General features: G+C 41.6%; 1 protein-coding gene across 1 annotated transcript in view; it reads left to right on the forward strand.

The window, feature by feature from the left end:
* Positions 1-19,382, forward strand: part of ret (ret proto-oncogene receptor tyrosine kinase) — a 129,587-nt gene that overhangs the window by 98,923 nt on the left and 11,282 nt on the right. Inside the window, exons 8-18 of the mRNA XM_073025399.1 lie at positions 452-577; positions 1,559-1,666; positions 2,820-2,939; positions 4,505-4,761; positions 6,857-7,004; positions 8,624-8,731; positions 12,259-12,470; positions 13,414-13,536; positions 15,785-15,855; positions 16,903-17,040; positions 17,860-17,959. Coding sequence (XP_072881500.1) covers positions 452-577; positions 1,559-1,666; positions 2,820-2,939; positions 4,505-4,761; positions 6,857-7,004; positions 8,624-8,731; positions 12,259-12,470; positions 13,414-13,536; positions 15,785-15,855; positions 16,903-17,040; positions 17,860-17,959 — 1,511 coding nt within the window. The remainder of the gene's footprint in view (positions 1-451; positions 578-1,558; positions 1,667-2,819; positions 2,940-4,504; positions 4,762-6,856; positions 7,005-8,623; positions 8,732-12,258; positions 12,471-13,413; positions 13,537-15,784; positions 15,856-16,902; positions 17,041-17,859; positions 17,960-19,382) is intronic.

Genomic DNA, 19,382 nt, shown 5'->3' on the forward strand with positions numbered 1-19,382 from the left:
CCTGTTCTTGGGCATTGGTGTTTCCATACCAGGCCATGATGCAAACATACAGGATACTCTCCACTGTGCATCTATAGAAGATCAGTTAACACAGGCATCAGCATTCTGGTGTTAAAAAATTATGGCAGGAGACCAAAATAAATCTCTGAAATTGTCCACCCCAGAGAGATGATGAAGCTAGACTATTGTGGTGTTTAAAGAGGAGCTAGTTTCATTAATGAATGTGTAAAATTATGGACCATTCTAGTTCCTACAAGCCACACTGAGACTCATTACTCCTCTTGTAAGAGATCAGTTGATGTTTCCACCCAAGAGTAATTCACTCCATTGCTGCTTTTAATTCAGAATGACAGCCTATAATGTTAAATGACGATGTTCCACATAGCACGCAAAGGAAAACTTGAACCAGGGCAGAAATTAATTCCAATTAACATGCATTTCTTCTCCCTAGACAAGGAGAGAAATAACAATTGCCCCAAAATCTGTGCAACAAACAAGCAGCGCTCAGAATGCGAGCAATGTGGTGGACCTGGAACATTAACTGGGAGATGTCAGTGGCGACAGGGCTATGAGAAGGGTAAGGATGTTCAGTAATAATTCCACACAATAGTTTTTTTTTGGCATGGTTGTTATGGATCATACTGATTCCTGAATGAATCAACAGGGTTCATAACAGTATTAACGTTGACAATTATTTAATGCTTTCACATCTTAGAAATGAATTGGCAGCTTGTTTTTGTAAGGCAGGACAAAAAAGTAGTTCAGTAAAACTTGGAAGAGGGAAGATAGAGCAATTGATCCCTCATCTATCTTCGGACAGTGTTTGTAGGATCTTGCTTCTCAACTGAAGTATTGAAAGTGGTAGATCCACAGCGAGGTTGTTATTAGTTACAATATCATAAAGCTTTGCTTTCTCAAATCACGCCAAAGATCATACTGAGAGACATCAAACTCGAAAATCGTGTCTCCCAAACTTCTGGATTTTCCTGATTTTAAGACAATCTGAATTGAGACAGGTGTACAGCAGTACAGCATGGCAAAAAACCCTTCAGCCAGACATGGTGCTTCCTAGTATTCAAATGCGCGCAATACTGAAAGATATTTCTAAGGCTTTTGGTAAGCTGAATAAGTGTGAGAACTAGAATCTTTCACAGAAAGTGCAAACTCATTGAGATGAAATTAACAAATACATGAGAGGGAATTGAATAGAACAATATATTGGAACAGCAAGTTCAGAAAGTTGAGGTCTATGGACAGGATGGACTGTACATAGAATAAATATCATTGGAAATAATTCAGAAGATGTATAGCTTGGGTGTTGATGGTTGGATTGAATTGTTCTCCAATCTTGGCAATTTACTTGCAAACATTTTGTCACCACGCAAGAATGACAATGTCTCCTTGCATGGAGATGAAACATTTGCAAGTAAATTGCAACAACTCAACTGTGCATATCAATCCACCACTGTATGTTATTTAAAATCCAACTGCATATTAGTGAATAGTGTCTCGTTGATTAGCTGATGTGGCATTTCTAGTCTTTTATTTATCCCTGCAGGAATATCCAAAAATTACTCTACCTGCTCATCAGATCTCTCCAGCTGCCCTGATGGATATTGTGATGTGGTGGAGCAGAAGAAGGGAACGTGTCCACAGGACTGCATAGGTCTGGAATCACAACCCATACTTTGCGTACTAAATCTCCAGCAGTTTATCAGAAAGAACAAATAGTTGCATGTGACACAACTGTTTTCAGTTATGTTCAGATTCTGGATCCCTTTTCCATTTATCTAATTCTATCCCTCCGTCAAATAAAAATATGCAAATAGTCTGAGCATTTTGCCTAGACCCAATCTTCTTTTTGGCCTTGCTCTATTCTGTTACATCTTCGTGCTTCCACACCCTCTTTCTCTTACTCCTTTTAATTTCACAGATCTATACTTAGGTCCTTTCTGGCCCAAACTCCATCTCCTCCAATATATTTTACCAGCATCAGCAGTAGCAAAGCAGTGGAATGAAATTGTGATAATTTGCAATCTGTTGTTTCATGAATTCTAATGGTTTGGCATCTGGCTCATCTGGTCCTGTTCCCTGCAGTCCGGTTAAATTCAGTGGTGCCCCATACCCACACTCCCTATAACCTCAGCAAGGCTCCATTCCCTACTTGCGTTTTAAATTGTTTCCTTTAAACTTTAAATACAAGACATTCTGCAGATGCTGGAAATCCAGAGCAACACACGCAAAATACTGGAGGAACTCAGAAAGGCGGGCTGCATCTATAGAACGGAATAAACCGTCGACATTTCAGGCCAAAACCCTTCAGGACTTCATCATATCCACCCAATATTCACTCTATTTAGGCCTTTCAATATTCAATGCATTTTAATAAATTTTCCTCAACTTTGTTTTTCCTACTCAATCAAAATTGTTGAACTGCAGTTATGTCATTATTTGCAGTAAACACATTAGCTTTGAGCTGTTTTCCTCCCACAACCCACATGAGTGATATATATGGTGGCGGGGGGGAGTCTGCTCAATCCTCTCAGCCCTCCCCCATTCCTTCCTTGAGCTATGTTGTCAGATGTGCACATTCAGATAAAGAAAGGACATGTCAAATTTCACAATGTCTGACTTCTTCTTGGCATTCCAGCCCAGAATAGGAACTTGACAGGTTGGAGAAATAAACACCAAGGTCAATTTATGTTGGAAAGTGAAAACAGATAGCTGAGTAACTGAGGAAAAGAAGACTTCTTTATAACAGCGATAATAGCTTTCCTCCATAAACCTGCCTCATGTGTTCTGTTTAATGATTAATCTAGAGGGGAACAAAGTCGTTGGTGGATTTGAAGCCGGAGAGCTGGGAGGAATTAAAGGAGGCTTTGGAACTTGTGTGTGCTACTCCGATAACAAATGCATCTGCCAAAAAGACGAGTTTGTTGGTAGGTTTATTGCTGGGACTATTTCTTGTCACTAGCTAATAAGGGGTAAATTTTCTCCAATTTGTGAGCACAGTGGTCCCACAAGTGATTGGGGATGTCAGAAGATACTGGAATCCCATGTGTACAATTTCTGTCATGTGGGTGAGGTTCTGATGTATTTTCTGTTAAGTGCAATTGAACCAATGGGAGTTGGGGGTTTAATTCATGATTATATCAAATGAAAGATGGTAAAAGATAGCATCTCATTCCAATCCACCACATGGTGCTGTTCTGTACACCACCTTTCACAATCACCAATAATGACTGCTTGAGGAGGAGTCAATGAACTGCTGAAACAAATTGCCTCCAGTTTAACCTCTGGTCTAAAGGATGTCACCTCCACAAACTAGTTGCATCAGCTCACCACAAGAGATCCAACAGTATACTTGTGTTTCTCATATTTAGGTTTCCTTACAACATAGGATGCTATTCAGCCAGACCTCCGAAATTTGAATATATGCTATATTCTTCATAGCATATTCTTCCCCCATTCCCATCAACTCTTTCACTATGTGACAGTCAGCTACACATTTGAGCAATTTGCAGCCACCAATGATCAGAATTTGACTCAGATTTATTATCATTGACATACAGTGAGTGGCCATTTTGTTAGGTACAGAAGTGGATCTCGGTGTGGTTTTCTGCAGCTGGTGCCCGTCCACTTCAAGGTTCAACTTGTTATGCATTCAGAGATGCTCTTCTAAATTCCACTGTTGTAACGTGTGGTTGTTCAAGTCACTGTTGTCTTCCAGTCAGCTATTCTCCTCTCTCATTAACAAGGCATTTTCGTCCACAGAACTGGATTTTTTTTGTTTGTTTTTCTGCAAACTCTAGAGACTGTTGTGCATGAAAATCCCAGGAATTAGCAATTTCTGATTAATTAAACCATCCTATCTGGCACCAACTATCATTCCATGGTTAAATCACATTTCTTCCATGTCCTGGTGTTGGGTCTGAACAACTGAACCTCTTGACCATATTTGCATGCTTTTATGCATTGAGTTTCTGCCACATGATTGGCTGCTCAGATATTTCCATTACTGAGCAAGTGTACCGGTGTACCTAATAAACTAGCCACGAAGTGTATGTCGTGAAATTCGCTATTTTGCAGCAGCAGTCCAGTGCAATATGTAGAAATTGCTATGTTACAGTAAGAAATACAAAAACAAAGTATTGAAAAATAGTGAGGTAGTCATAAAAATCACCATGTCTTTGAGATGTGGAAGAAAAGCGGGACATCGGTAGGGAACACACACAACCACAGAGAGCACATGCAAACTCCACACAGACATCACTGGAGGTCAGGGTTGAACCTGGGTCACTGGAGGTGTGAGGAAGCAGTTCTGTGGGGGAGATACAAGGGAGAAAGGTTGTCATTATGTTTAATGTTATGTTAAATTAATGATAAGGTGGGTGAAAAGTAACAGCTCTCGGCAGGCCGCTCGGTATAGATCTGCAGGAAGGTGCGTTGATGTTAATCATTTGGTGGAACCATCATGGGGTTTTCTGTTCCATTTCATTCACAGAGATGGTTTGCGATGATCTGTGTAAAACCATTATTGCAGCTGCGGTGTTGTTGTCCTTCATCCTGTCTGTGCTGCTTTCCTCCTATTTCATTCACCGATACCATAAAACCACTCCCAAGCCCCCCATCGCTTCAGCAGAAATGACCTTCAGGAGGCCAGCTCAGGCTTATCCAATCAGCTACTCCTCCAATAATATCCGGAGGCCTTCTATAGATTCCATGGAAAACCAAGTGGCTGTGGATTCCTTCAAGATACCAGTGAGTGCCATTTTATTGAATTTTCTGCTGAGCCTTTTAAGGATCAGTCCGATGAAAGCAGAGCTTGCATAAGCCTTACACATAACACCGGTTCATTTCAATCCTTGGGTGTTTAACATCCAAAGTTTTCAACAAAATCATTAAATATTTACATCTATGTTTGTTGATTCATTAACGTCACACATAATGAATATATGTGGAAAACGTAGCAAATACTCAGGAGCTCAGCCAGCTTCCGCGGAGAGAGAAATATTTCAAGTTAACGATGAGGTGAAGTTAGGAAAAATTGCAATTGAGTTACAGTGAAGAGGGAAGGGTGGAGAGAACGTCTGTAATGAGCTAGAGAGAACTGAAAGGCTGAAATGATGGTGGGTTGTTCGTCACAATGGAGCTGTCAGGAGGATTTGTGAAGAAAGGCAAGTAAAGCAGGACAGAAGTGGGGGAGAGAGCCAATGAAAGAGAGAGCTCTGAAATATATGAGGTATAGAACATTACAGCTGAGGAAGATTTAAAGTAAAGCAGTCAATATTCCACAGGCCATGCAACATCTATGGAGGGAAAAAAAGACACAATTAGTGACTCTTCATCAGATCTGTCTGGTTCTGACAGAAACTGAAAAGGTTGGTTACCTGAAATTACTGAATTTGTTGTTGCGTCCTGAAGGCTATTATATGTAAATTCAGAAGCTGAGATGTTAGAATTCATTGTAAATATGTAAGTAGCCAAAGGCAGACAGTTCAGGTTGGGAGCAGAAATGAGAATTAACATGTCTGGCAATTGGAAGTTTAGCAGCTGCAACATTACCCCAGGCTTTCTCCCTCCACAGATGCTACCTGAACCACTGAGTGCTTTTGGTGTCCTCTTCAGACTTACAGCAGTTCCTGTGCTCTGATCCCCCTGTTTCAGCATTGTTTTTTTCCTCTTATTTCAGTCCTCATTCACCTCTTTCTACTCACATGTCCTTCAGACTTATCAGCTGCCATGATCAAACCTTCACCATCCTCTCTCAGCTGACACTGGCAGCACTTAAATCATTAGGTCTCTTTTGGGTTTGACTCTATCAGGGACATCCCCTTTGTTCTCTCCAGCCCTCCCATCTTTGCAACTTAAAATATGCTTCTAGTTTTGAAAAGAAAAGTTATCAACATAAATATTAACTCAGATTCTTTCTCTGCAGCTGCAGACTGCTCTGCTGAGTATTTCCAACACTTTCTGTTTTCTTTTCCAACTTCAAGTGTCTGTATTTTTTCTTTGTTGTTTTTCATTAATGGACAGGAGAGGAAGCAAGTCATTTGGTGCTTCAGCTCCGCTTACTTTCTTCCTTAGAAAGCATTTCTCCTCCCTGCTTCCTCTCGATTTCCTGGGTCCACAAATATTTCTTGAAAATACTCAACCACTCGGCACCCAATGCTGCTTGGTTTAGAAAGTTCTGAAGATTCACCAACATTGGATTGAAGGACTTTCACTTCTCTTCCATCCTAAAAAGTTCAGCCAAATTTCAATGCAAAGTGCCCAGTGGCTTCAACCACCTAGCTCGGTAGACATTTCGGTGCAGAACATAATGATCAAGTGTCTGATTCAAGCCCACCCATTCTTTCTGCACATTAGCTTCTGTCTGGATTGTTAATTTCTTTGTATGTTAATTTATGAAAAATTTCTGTCTGTCTGCCAAGTCAGGCAGAGAGCCAGTGGAGGAGCTTTGAATCCCTGACAGCAACTTCCTGACTTCTGCATTAAACCACACACAGGCTGAAATCCTATAGCTCCTGTCAATTTCACGGAGGTCACTGACAGTGATTGTTAATATCTTGCCATTAATACAACAGTAAAATCTGGATCATAATTGCCAAATAGGCTATCATTTGCATGTATGAGTAAGGCATCATCTTCATATAGGAGATAATTTCCATTTCCTCATCAGCCACATGAAAAGTGATAACAAGAGATTTAATTTTGAATTAAATCATTCATGCTTATTATCTGTGAGGTGATAGTTCAGTTTATGGATTTCTTGAAATTAATGCTGACATCATTAGTGGACTAGGATCCGATGTCTCAGCTGTTTTAAGTGGCTGTGTATCTTTTTCTGTGACAGGAGGACCCCAAGTGGGAGTTTGCAAGGAAGAATCTGGTCCTGGGCAAAACTCTTGGGGAAGGAGAATTCGGGAAAGTCGTGAAGGCTACAGCATTCAAACTCAAGGGCAAAGCAGGCTATACCACCGTGGCCGTCAAAATGTTAAAAGGTTAGGCTGAATGTCTTCCAAGTGTTATTGTGATGTGCAAACACAGTATTGTCCTACAGCTGGTACCAAGTAGATTTAGCTCCCAGATGCAAGACAGTCTCGTGGTTAAAGATGTTTATCGGTGGAACTGAAAGTATCCTGATTACATATATATGACTTCATTCTGAACTGGAATCTTGCCAGGAGACCAGCAAACTGATTAGTCAGTAATTTTTATCCTAAGTGTGTGCTTACAAATCAATGCACAAAATGCATAACTATTAAATGATGTGGCAGGGAACGAGACCAGTCCAGGGTTTCAACTTGAAATATCGATAATTCCTCCCCCCCCCCCCCCCACCCTCAATAAATGCTTCTCAACCCACTGAATTTCTCCAGCAGGCTATTGTTGCTAAAGATTCTGGCATCTGCTGTCTCTTGCGTCTCCAAAGAGACCAGTTAGTTCATCAAGCCTGTGCTAGCACTTTGGATGACACCATTGTGTGAAGATGTCGCGATGACAAACTTTTCCCTTGTATCTCTGCCACTCAGTTGCTGCGTCGCAGGTCCAGTGACTCAGGCTCTGCTGCTGTCAGTGGGAGTTTTCACATTGTTCCAGGAATCGCATGGTCTTCTTCGAACTCTTCCAGTTTTCTCTCCCATCCAAAACAACTTGTCAGCTTCAGGCTAATTGGCCACTGTAATTTGCCCCTGGAGTGTGGGTGAGGGACAAAACTAAGGAAGATGATGGTCAGATGAGCAGAACAACAAAGGATTTGCGTAGGAAGAGTGTAAATCTGTGTTTAATGGTTTGCACATGCTGGGTCAAAGGGCCTGTTTTGGTTCTGTATTTCTCTAGTGCTCTCCAATCAGACCCACTCCCAACCTTTCCTCGTATAATTACAAATTTTTCTGCCCTATCAGGCAGATCAGAATAATTACTGGAAAAAAAAATCTCATCTTGCCTCTGATTGTACTCTGATGGGAATGAGATACAGGTACTTGAGTTCTGCCTGGCTCATCTCTTATATAGGTTACATTCCCTAAAGGAACTGATCACTGCACTCACTGAAGGATCCAGACTGTCCAACCTGCTGGCTTGAGGAAGGAGAATAACTGAAAGGCTTGCATCCGAATAACACTTTTCATCCTCAAAGTGCTCGACGCCCAGTTTTGAGTGCAAATGTTAGAACTGTAGGAGCTGGTTGCTACAAAGCAAGACCCCCACAAGAAGCTGTAATGGCCACGCTTTTATTTTGATGGTATCAATAAATATTTATTGCGTAGAAGATTGGGGAGAACTTCTGTGTTTTCAAAACATTAACAGGATCTTTATTGTCAGCCTTGAAGTGAAGATCGATCTCATTTTAATCTCACTAATGAGAGACAGCATATTTGAGAGTACTGTATTTCCTTCATACAGTACTGGAGAACCGGCCGAGATTTTAACTCTGGAGGGGAATTTGAAGAAAACATTACATGATCTATGGCCCTATTTTGATTACGGTTCTCTGGGGAGCTTTCCAATGTATTTCATATAAGTACAACTTGCTGCTGCTAACATATGCTGTGTTACAGTGGAAGTTGCATGCAATGAGCATTGTCTTGCCACTAACTTTATTCCCTGTTCTGTCCATCAGAGAATGCATCTCAAAGTGAGCTACGAGATCTTCTATCAGAGTTCAACCTACTGAAACAAGTGAACCATCCTCATATCATCAAACTATATGGAGCCTGCAGTCAGGATGGTAAGAAAATACAGCGTACATAGGTGATAATACAACCATAAGACCATATGAATTAGGGCCATTCAGCCCATTGAGTCTTGTCTGTCATTCCATTATGATTGATTTCTTATCCCTCTCAATTCCATTCTCCTGCCTTTTTGTTTTAACATTTGGTGCCCTTAGAAATCAAGAACCTATCAAACTCCGCTTTAACTATACTCAAATACTTGGACACCACAGCATCTGTGGCAGTGAATTCCACAAATTCACCACCCTCTGGCTAAAGAAATTCCTTCTCATCTCTGTTCTAAATAGATGTCCCTCTATTCTGAGGCTGTGTCGCTTGGTCCTAGACTCACCCACTATAGGAAACATCTTCTCCACATCCACTCTATCTAGGCCTTTCAAATGAGCAGTATTTTGGAACTTCATTTCTATCCTGATACATTTATTTTAATAAAGATGTAATCCATTTTTTTAAGGTTGTGGTGAGATTAAACGTAGAAATAAACTATGAAGTAACTGTAGTATAAAACACTGAATAAGGAAATCACTAATAAATACAAGCAGGAATTTAGCAGAAACCTCCTGACCCATGGTGTGCTGAGACTTGTGTGTAGTTGAGAGAGATGTTCAAAAGTCAAGGTAACTTCGTTATCAAATTACATATGTGTCACCATATACAAGCCTGAGATTTATTCTTGTGGGCAATCACAGTAGAATCAATGAAAGACTGCAGGATGGACAAATAAACAATGTACAGAAGGCAACAAACTGTGCAAATACAAAAAGAAAAAAAAAAGAATAATGATAAATAAGAAAACAATTAATATCGAGAACATGATATGAAGAGTTCTTGAAAGTGAGTCCATAGGTTGTGGGAACAATTCAGAGATGGGACAAGTGAAGTTATTCTCTCTGTTTCAAGAACCTGATGGTTGAGGGGTAATAACTGTTTCTGAACCTGGTTGTGCGGATCCTGAGGCTCCTGTACCATCTTCCTGATGACAGCAGCGAGAAGAGAGCATGTCCTGGATGGTGGGGTTCCTTGATGATGGATGCTGCTTTCCTGTGCTCCACGTAGATCTGCTCAGTGGTGGGGAGGGCTTCACCTGTGATGCTTTGGGCTGTCTCCACTACTTTTTGTTGGCCCTTCCATTCAAGGGCATTGGTGATTCCGTCCCAGGCCATGATGCAACCAGTCAATATACTCTCCACCACACATCTATAGAAGTTTGTCAGTGTTAGATGACATGCCAAATCTCCTCAAACTCCTAAGGAAGTAGAGGCACTGCCATGCTTTCTCCATAATTGCACTTGCGTGCTAGGCACAGGACAGATCCTCTGAAATGATAATACTGAGAAATTTAAAGTTGCTGACCTCACCACCTCTGATTCCCTCCAATGAGGACTGGCTCATGGACCTTCGGTTTCCTCCTCCTGCAGTCAATAATCTGTGACTTGGTCTTGCTGATATTGAAGGAGAGGCACCCCTCAGCCGAATTTTCAAACTCCATCCTAAGATGATTTGCCGCCACGTTTGATTCTGCCATCAACAGTGGTGTCATCAGCACGCTTAAATATGGCGTTAGAGCTGTGCTTAGCCACACGATCATGAGTGTAAAATAAGTGGCACAGGTGGCTAATCACACAGCCTTGTGGTGCACCTGTGATGGAGATTGTGGAGGAGATGTTGCTGCTAATCCAAACTGACTGGAGTCTGCAGTTGAGGAGGTAGAGGATCCAATTGCATAAGGAGATATTGAGGCCTAGGACTTCAAGCTTATTGATGATGGTATTGAATGCTGAGCTGTAATCAATGAAGAGCCTCATGGACAGTAAAGACGTATGCATCTTCGCTGTCCAGATGTTCTGTAGTTGAGTGAAGAGCCAGTGAAATGGCAATTGCTGTTGACCTATTGTGATGTAGGCAAATTGGAGCAGTTCCAAGTTGCTCCTCAGGCAGGAGTTGATATGGTTGATCAGCAACCTCTCCGAACACTTCATCATAGTGGATGTAAATGCTACTGAACAATAGTTATTGAGGCAGGTTACCACATTCTTCTTGGGCTTCGGTACAATTGAAGCCAGCTTGAAGCAGACGGGTACCCCAGTCTGCCGAAGTGAGAGATTAAAGTTATTGGTGAACACCCCAGCCAGTCGATCAGTACAGGTCTTTAGCCCTCGGCCAGATACACCCTCCTGAAGGTTACTCAGAGACTGAAATCACAGGGTCATTGGGGGCTTTGGGGGTGTGTGAAGCTGAAGATAAATTCAAGAGGAAGTGTATTGATGCATTATGATAAAGGAATAGAAGGATAAATTGCAGGGGTAAGATGTGTGGGAGGACACTTGTGCAGAGCATAAACACTCGCATGGACTGGTTAGGCAGAAAACAGATGGTCCCCAGGTTACAACAGGGTCTATAAACACCATGGGCCAAAAGGCCCACAGTGTGCTGTACTGTCTATGTAAACAAGAAATGAATAAAACCTGTGCTTGGGAGAGATCACAGAAACAGCGGTGATGGGAGAGTGAACAGGTAGGGGAAGAACGGCTGGCAGCTGGCCTCACTGACTCAGTCGAGTGAGTGAGTCTGCTCGATATGACCCATACCCAATGTTCTTGTGACTTGGTTTAGCAAGGAGTTGGGTATTGGGGTTGATGGGCTGGAACAGCGGGGAAAGGAGGCAGGCAGACATGCCTATTCCCACCCAGCAGGAGATGACTATTGCCCTTCCTCATCAATCCCACTGTGCTAGTCCTAACCTACTCACGTTTAACCTTAGAGCCATGGAATCAATCTATTTGTGGTGTGGCACTGGTGGGTGGCATGGGAGCATGGCACCAGCGACTGGGAGATTTGGGTTCAATTTCAGCCACTTTCTGCAAGGACTTTATACGTTCACCCTGTGACCACATGGGTTTTCTCTGAGTGTAACATAGAAATATAGAAAACTTACAGCACAATACAGGTCCTTGGGCCCACAAAGTTGTGCCGAACATGTTCCTACCATAGAAATTGCTAGGCTTACCTATAGCCCTCTATTTTACTAAGCTCCATGTACCTATCCAAAAATCTCTTAAAAGACTATATCACATCCGCCTCCACCACCGTTGCCGGGAGCCCATTCCACGCTCTCGCCACTCTCTGCGTAAAAAGCTTACCCCTGACATCTCCTCTGTACCTACTCCCCAGCACCTTAAACCTGTGTCCTCTTGTGGCAACCATTTCAGCCCTGGGAAAAAGCCTCTGACTATCCACACGATTAATGCCTCTCATCATCTTATACACTGTGCTCTGGTATCCTCCCACATTCCAGACACATATGGGTTAAAGTTAGTTTGGGTTAATGTGTGGGCATGCTCTGTTGGTACCGGAAGCAAGGCAACACTTACTGGCTGCCCCACCATATTCTCAGGCTACGTTGGTCATTGATGCAAATGACACATTTCACTATATGTTTCAATGTCCATATGACAAATAAAGCTAATCTTTAAAAGACAGTATAGAGAGACTGGGAGAATCCTGCTTCTTTCCTTGGCAGGTCCTCTCTATCTTATTGTGGAATACGCCAAATATGGATCACTGAGAAGTTTCCTGAGGGAAAGCCGCAAGGTTGGTCCCAGTTACCTGGGCGAAGGCAATCGCAACTCCAGTTATTTGGATAATCCAGATGAACGGGCCCTGACCATGGGAGACTTGATATCCTTTGCCTGGCAGATCTCCCGAGGAATGCAGTACCTGGCTGAAATGAAGGTAAACTTTAATCTTATTTGTTGCTGACTCTTGTGACATTTTAACAAAAAAAAAGTGCATTTATATCTCAGTCTCACCTATGAGTCACTCTTCATGGAATTAGTTGTATTCTTGGCCCTGTTGGTAGCGTCAGAAACTGCAGAGCTTGCGTCAAACTGGAGTCAACTCAGACCAGCAGAGGCTGGGATTCTGGTTCAGAACTCTAGCTTGACATTACTGGGATGTTCACATCCTTTGTAATTTCTGGGAGTCCACAGCATGCTTCCCAGTAAGCTGATCTTACTTATTTAGAGATACAGCACAGTAACAGGTCCTTCCAGCCCAATGAGCCCTTGCCACCCAATGTGACCAATTAATCCACTACCATGTACGTCTTTGGAATGTGGGAGGAAACCAGAGCACTCTGAGGAAACCCATGAGGTCACAGGGAGAATGTATAGACTCCATACAGAAAGTGGCAGGAATTGAACCTGGGTTAATCTTATATTGGTAATTTATAAGAAGGGGCATCAACTACTAACCCATTCATGAAACCTTACTCTAAATTACTCTGAACTCACTAATGCAATCATCTGGGCAACGTATCAAAATCAAGTTTATTGTGATGTAAAACAAGCGCAGGTGTGATGAAAAACTTGTAGCTGCATCATGGGTTTGCAACATCCAATAAACAGCATTCATAAGAAAAAAGCATAAAATCAATATTACAAGAAAGAACATCATTAGGGCAAAAAGACACAAAGTCCATTGTGGTGCTAAGTGGTCATAGCGTTGCTGTACTGAGGGAGCTCTAACAGGCTGTTTGTCATTCTCTTGAGTTCACGAGTGAGCAATCCCACTCCACCTCCACTTAACAAAGGTCATTGTCACAGATATCCTGTGCTCACAGCTTAATCATATTTTCATCCATTTTTACTCTGCCTGTTCTTGGTTATTTTCTTAGCTTGTTCATCGTGACTTGGCAGCACGGAATGTATTGGTTGCCGAGGGGCGTAAGATGAAGATCTCCGACTTTGGGCTTTCCCGGGATGTGTATGAGGAGGACTCTTATGTAAAGAGAAGCAAGGTACCGTATAGCTTCTTTATTCATTCATTGTCTGAAAGACCAGTATTGGTTTTATGACTCCAATTATATGTAAACTGACACTTCTTGTACATAACCCTTCCACAGTTTCAACATCGAAACTGTGAGACTTGAGACTTCTGAACACTTTGCTACCACCTAGTACACACTAGTTATGACAGCACCAGCAGCATTATACTGTGGTATTTTTAAACTATGTACCATATATGCACTTTATATCAATTTACACATCTGCAGGATTTTTTTAACTGTTAATATTATTTTATATGTTGTATGTGAAGCATGCATTGTGTTTTGCACCTTGGTCCTAGAGGAACGTTGTTTCATTTCGCTGTATAATATGTACAGTTGAATGACAATAAACTTGAACTTGATCTTTGGGCAAAATTATTATTGGTAATGACCAACACTGTGTTTATTGCTGACTGCTTGTAGCAGAAGGTCATTTCATCAACAGTGTCTATTATTCGTGTAGTGCGTAGTGACCTTACCTCTGAGTCAGAAGGTGCCAAGTTCAAGTCTGAAGTGTTATCTTTTGGATAGTTGTTAAACCAATATTTATCACTTATTTACAGAGCCAGCATAGATGATCACCTTGTTGTCTTAGCTGGTTGAGTGCAAATGGCTGCCAAGTTTCTGCCATTACAGAATCATGACACTTCAAGAAAAACAATGTTTTATTCGCTGAAAACTATATTGACTATTTTAAAATGCATGACAAAGGTGCTATTAAAGTGCAAGGCTTTGCTTTCTTTGAAGAATGACTGACTTACACAGTGCCTTTCACAGCCAAAGTGCTTCACAATCAACAAAACACTTTTGAAACATGGTTATGGTAGTGTAAAAGGGAAGGTGCGATGGGGAGATGATTAAGGGTCTGGGCCTGTAGTGTCAGAGGGCTACTCAAGGCAGAGAGAGGATTTTGACAATGGAGATCTGTGATTTTTTTTTGTATCCAACCCATAGTTTTACCAAATGTATTTAATTGAGCAGGATGCTTGATGACATGGATTTAAATGATATGACTAGATATGAAATCACCACTTCCTCAGCTCACTGTCACAAGAATTCCATTCCCTTCCTTTAAATCATGAATCTGACCCTTTCACACATATACTCATCCATCATCTCCTTTCCCTCAGAGGTAGAAAATTCTTTAGTTATCTTATGCCCTTCAGAATACCTTCTTTAAGCCGCTTTACTTCATTCTTTTCAAAAACATCTGCAAGGCTCATCTCAGTGATCAGGGTTTCTGCTCACCTCTCCCATGATGTCTTGATGTCTCTTCCTTCCTTGCCTACCAGGTTCCTTGTGGCATTTTCCTCCTTCCCATATTACTGTTAATATTCAAATGGGGAAAATGCCATAAGAAACCCCATAGATGAAGAAGGAAGAGGCACCAAGACATCATGGGAGAGGTGAGCAAAAGCCCTGATCACTGAGATAATCAAAATGTTGTCATCTGATAGAACCAAGTATAGGGTCATAGAGTGATACAATGGAGTCATATCCTGTAAATTCACATGTCGAGCATCCTGCTCAACTCCTCCCAAATTCTACTGCTCACCACCCATGAGGATAAGGTAATCTACCAAGCTAACCATCTTTGTATTCTGAGTGGAGACTGGAGTATTCAAAAGATGTTTACATGGTCACAGGAAGAATGTGAAAACTCCATACAGACAACACTGGAAGCTAGGATTGAACCTAATTCAGTGGAACTGTGAGGCAGCACCTCTGTACTGCTCATTGAACTAATGGGCATTCAGCTGGTTGCTTGAATGTGTTTCATCATCTATATTCTATAGCAGAGGTTCCCAACCTGGTCCATGGACCCCTCGGTTAATGGTATAAAAAAAGGTTGGGAACCCCCGTTCTCTCAACTGGTGGATGGAAGGACTATAGTTGGACAGGAGGACAAAAAAAGCCCCAGAGGCCTCTCTTTGTTTATTTTAACCATTAAATGGATCTGCTTGCCTTCATCCCATTCCATTATCTTTACTCAACTTAACAAGTTCTTGGTTGAGATCACCTCACCATGAATGGGTATATGTAAAGGAGATCCTGGGAGACAGAGAGAGGCTCTTTCCTCTTAGAAACTTCACCCATAATTATACCGGGAGCACTTGCTGTACAGAATAAACTGTGTCCTTCCTTTAGACAGGAAGAGCTTTGCTCCACCTACATGTCCAATGAGTAATGATTTCCTCTCGACTTCTCTTACCCCTAGGGTCGAATTCCTGTTAAATGGATGGCCATTGAGTCTTTGTTTGATCACATCTACACAACGCAGAGTGATGTGTAAGTTTTGCGTGCTCGCCATCTTGTGTAGAACTTGAAGTGAAAATCGAGACTGTCCTCAATTTGTTCCAGAGCAGAATGCCATAGTTGCAGGAGAAAACTGAAAACTAGCAGGCCAGGCAGCACTGAGGCAAAAGAAACATCGATAATATTTATGATTTAAGACCTTTCATCAGGTGATTCACTATTAAATTGAGGACATTTTTGATGTCCGTTTTAAAAACTCAACCCTCAATCTTGATGGGTATGAATAAGGACAAGTGTAGCAAAGAGACGTCATTCTTCAATCCCAATCCCCCTCATCAAATATTTTTCAATCCACTTGTGACTTATCACAATCTCAATATTTGCTACAGAGAATAAGACCATAAGAGATAGGAGCAGAATTAGGCTATTTGGCCCATCAAGTCTGCACTGCCATTCCATCATGGCTGATTTATTATTGCACTAAATCCAATTCTCCTGACCTCTTCCTGCAACCTTGGGTGGCCTTACTAATCAAGAACCTGTCAATCTCTGCTTTAAATATACTCAGTGGCCTGGCCTCCACAGTCTCAACATCCTCTAAAGAAGTTCCTCCGCATCTCTGTTCTAAAGGAATATTCTTATACTCTGGTCCAAGACTCCCCCACTATTGGAAACATCCTCTCCACGTCTACTCTATCTACGCCTTCTAATATTCAATAGATTTCAATGAGATTTCCCTTCATTCTTCTAAACTCCAGTGATTACCAGCCCAGAGCCTTCAAATGCTTCTTATACGTTAGCCATAAGACTCATGAGGGCATTCAGCCTGTCTCGTCTGTTCCAGCTCTTTGAAAGAGTTATCTGGCTAGATCACTCCGCTATTTTTTCTCTTAATGCACTGTAAGATTTTCTCTTCAAGTGTACCAAAGCATTCTAACTAACACAGTAGAGACCAAAAGTGAATCAAGAAACATTCTGGACAGCTTGTTTAGACTCAGTCTGACAACGCTGGTAGAAAGTCCTGCGATGCTCATTAATTGTTCTTGTAATACTAATGCTATTCTCTTTATTACACACTAGGTGGTCATTTGGCATTCTGCTTTGGGAAATAGTGACATTGGGTGGAAATCCCTATCCTGGAATTGCCCCAGAACGCCTCTTCAATCTGCTAAAGACAGGATATCGCATGGAGAGACCGGAAAACTGCAGTGAGGAAATGTAGGTCGGGCTTCCAAGGAATAAAACTAATGGGTAGAATTTCTGGATTATTTTGAGGCAGCTCTCCACTCAACAGGGGATGCACAATGAATAGGGCAGAGTCAGGGAAACTCAGCACACAACAGAAAATTTGGCACAGAACAAGAAGATCATCTCTGGGTGAAACTATTAGCATTGTGCCTGAAGGTCAGCATTAGCTGGAAAAGATTGGTTCTGATAGAGAGATCAGACCCAGAACTCAACCCAAGACTCGTTCACCTCTGGAAACAGTGGAGGGGGGGGGTGTCAGCAGTGGGGAGTGTGGACTTGATAGGGGAGATGTCAGCACTGAACAGGAAGTCTAGTCAGTGATGAAGGGAGATTAGCAGTAGATGTCAGCACTAGGTGAGGGTGGAGTAACGATGGACACAATTGGACAATGAGAGAATGGGAGCAGAGTTGGCATATGGTCTTTCAGCATCAGACAGAGGGTCAGTGATAGACTGGATAATCATTGCTGGACTCAGTGGGTCTTTTCTAGATAGGGTAGATCACTGTTGGACAAAGGGGGTCAGTGCTAGGCAGGATGGGTCATTGGTGGACAAGATGGTCAATGCTGGACAGGGTGGGTCAGTGCTAGGTAGGAAGGTCACCAGAGGAAGAATGGGTCAGCATCAAATGGTGAATGAGAGAGTGGGAGTGGAGTGGCTGTACTGGGTAGGGAAGCTCAGCATGAGATGGTGACAATACTGCCAGCTTACACCAGAGCAATCAGGGATGCAATTCCTTCCTTTCCCTGGGGTCAGACACTGATGTAAACATCTTTCAACTCCCCCTCAGGTACAACTTGATGCTGCAATGCTGGAAACAAGAGCCGGATAAACGGCCAACATTTGCAGAAATCAGCAAGGAGCTGGAGAAGATGATGGTGAGGAGCCGGGTGAGTGTAGAACTATCCTAGCAAGGTTGTCTCTTTAGCCCTGATGAGAAACCAATGGTGAATGTGGGGCACACTCTAGAATGGGAAGAATAAAGCGATGAGGCCAAACAAAGTTGTGGCACCAGGCCTCCAATTTGTCTGGCTGTAGTAGGGATTCCCATTACTTCTAGATACTCAAGAGGTCAAGGCAGGAGATTGTGTGATGGAGTCTTCATTTCAGAGTCAGAATGAGGTTTATTGTCACTGACATTTGTCATGGAATTTGTTGTTTTGTGGCAGCCCTACCATACTGACATAATTTACAATAAAACAATAGAAAAGCTGAGAGTAAAGTTGACAGTTAAGGGTAGAAATTCCCAAGTTATCCTCTGCATCTTAGTAAAATAGAGGACTGTCCAATAGAAGGCCTCAATTTCCAAATGCAAAATGGTAGAAATTAGAAACTAGCCACAAGAAATAAATGTTACATTGTTAATGGTTGAGTTGTAGTCAATCTCCAAAAAATTGCTATCATTTAAGATAAAAACCACAAAAATAATGCAGCAGCTAATATAGGTTCAGTGCAAGTAAGGAAGAATGAGTTTCCTCTACATGAAAACTAGATCTTCATAGAGTTAAGGACTTTTGAGTTAAATTGTCTGCTATACAGACAGAAACTCAGCTTTATATATGGAACTTACTAAGAAAAGAAACATGGATAGAAATAATAATGCTACAAATATCAATAGATGATGAAGTTTTTAAGATTGAGGCTGTTAAGGGTAAGGTGCAAGATGTTGACTATCACATGCAAGGAAAGGAAAAGTTATCTTTATGAATAAATAAATTTTTTATAGCCTTATACATATCCATGAATGACATTACCATGCAAATTTGTAGACTTTGAGAGTAACCTACGGAAAATTATTATATGGGGGAAATTATCCGTGAAAGTGTTTGGACAAGTGGAGCAGATCATTAATTCAAAGAAAAGGAAAGGGGGAGAGTGAAAAAGCACAGAGAATTCCACAGAAATAAGGCATTATTCCCACAACAAGCATTGAAACATGAAACTAGAGAGCTTGAACTCTTTAATTAGTAGACAATCATATTAGAATAGTTTTCTTAAGAAAGTACTATCATCCCTGGATGATGGAATAGCTTTGGGATGTCTGGAAGCAATTGTTATTATAGCCACAATATTTAATATACTGATTCAGTCGCTTTTGGACATTGGTGATGCCAAGGATGTTGATAGCAGCCAACTTGTGATGTTAAACTATTAAATATCAAAGCTGTTAGATTCTGTCTTGTTGAAGATGGCGATTCCTGCCTTAGGTGGCAAAATCAATTAATTATCATTGATGTTCCCTGAACCTTATGTAACAGGTTCAGATAACTTGTGTGCTTTGGTGTAAAAAGTGGCTGATTGCTTCATTATGCA

The sequence above is a fragment of the Hemitrygon akajei genome, chromosome 21 (assembly GCF_048418815.1).
Source record: "Hemitrygon akajei chromosome 21, sHemAka1.3, whole genome shotgun sequence".
NCBI classification, from domain to species: domain Eukaryota; kingdom Metazoa; phylum Chordata; class Chondrichthyes; order Myliobatiformes; family Dasyatidae; genus Hemitrygon; species Hemitrygon akajei.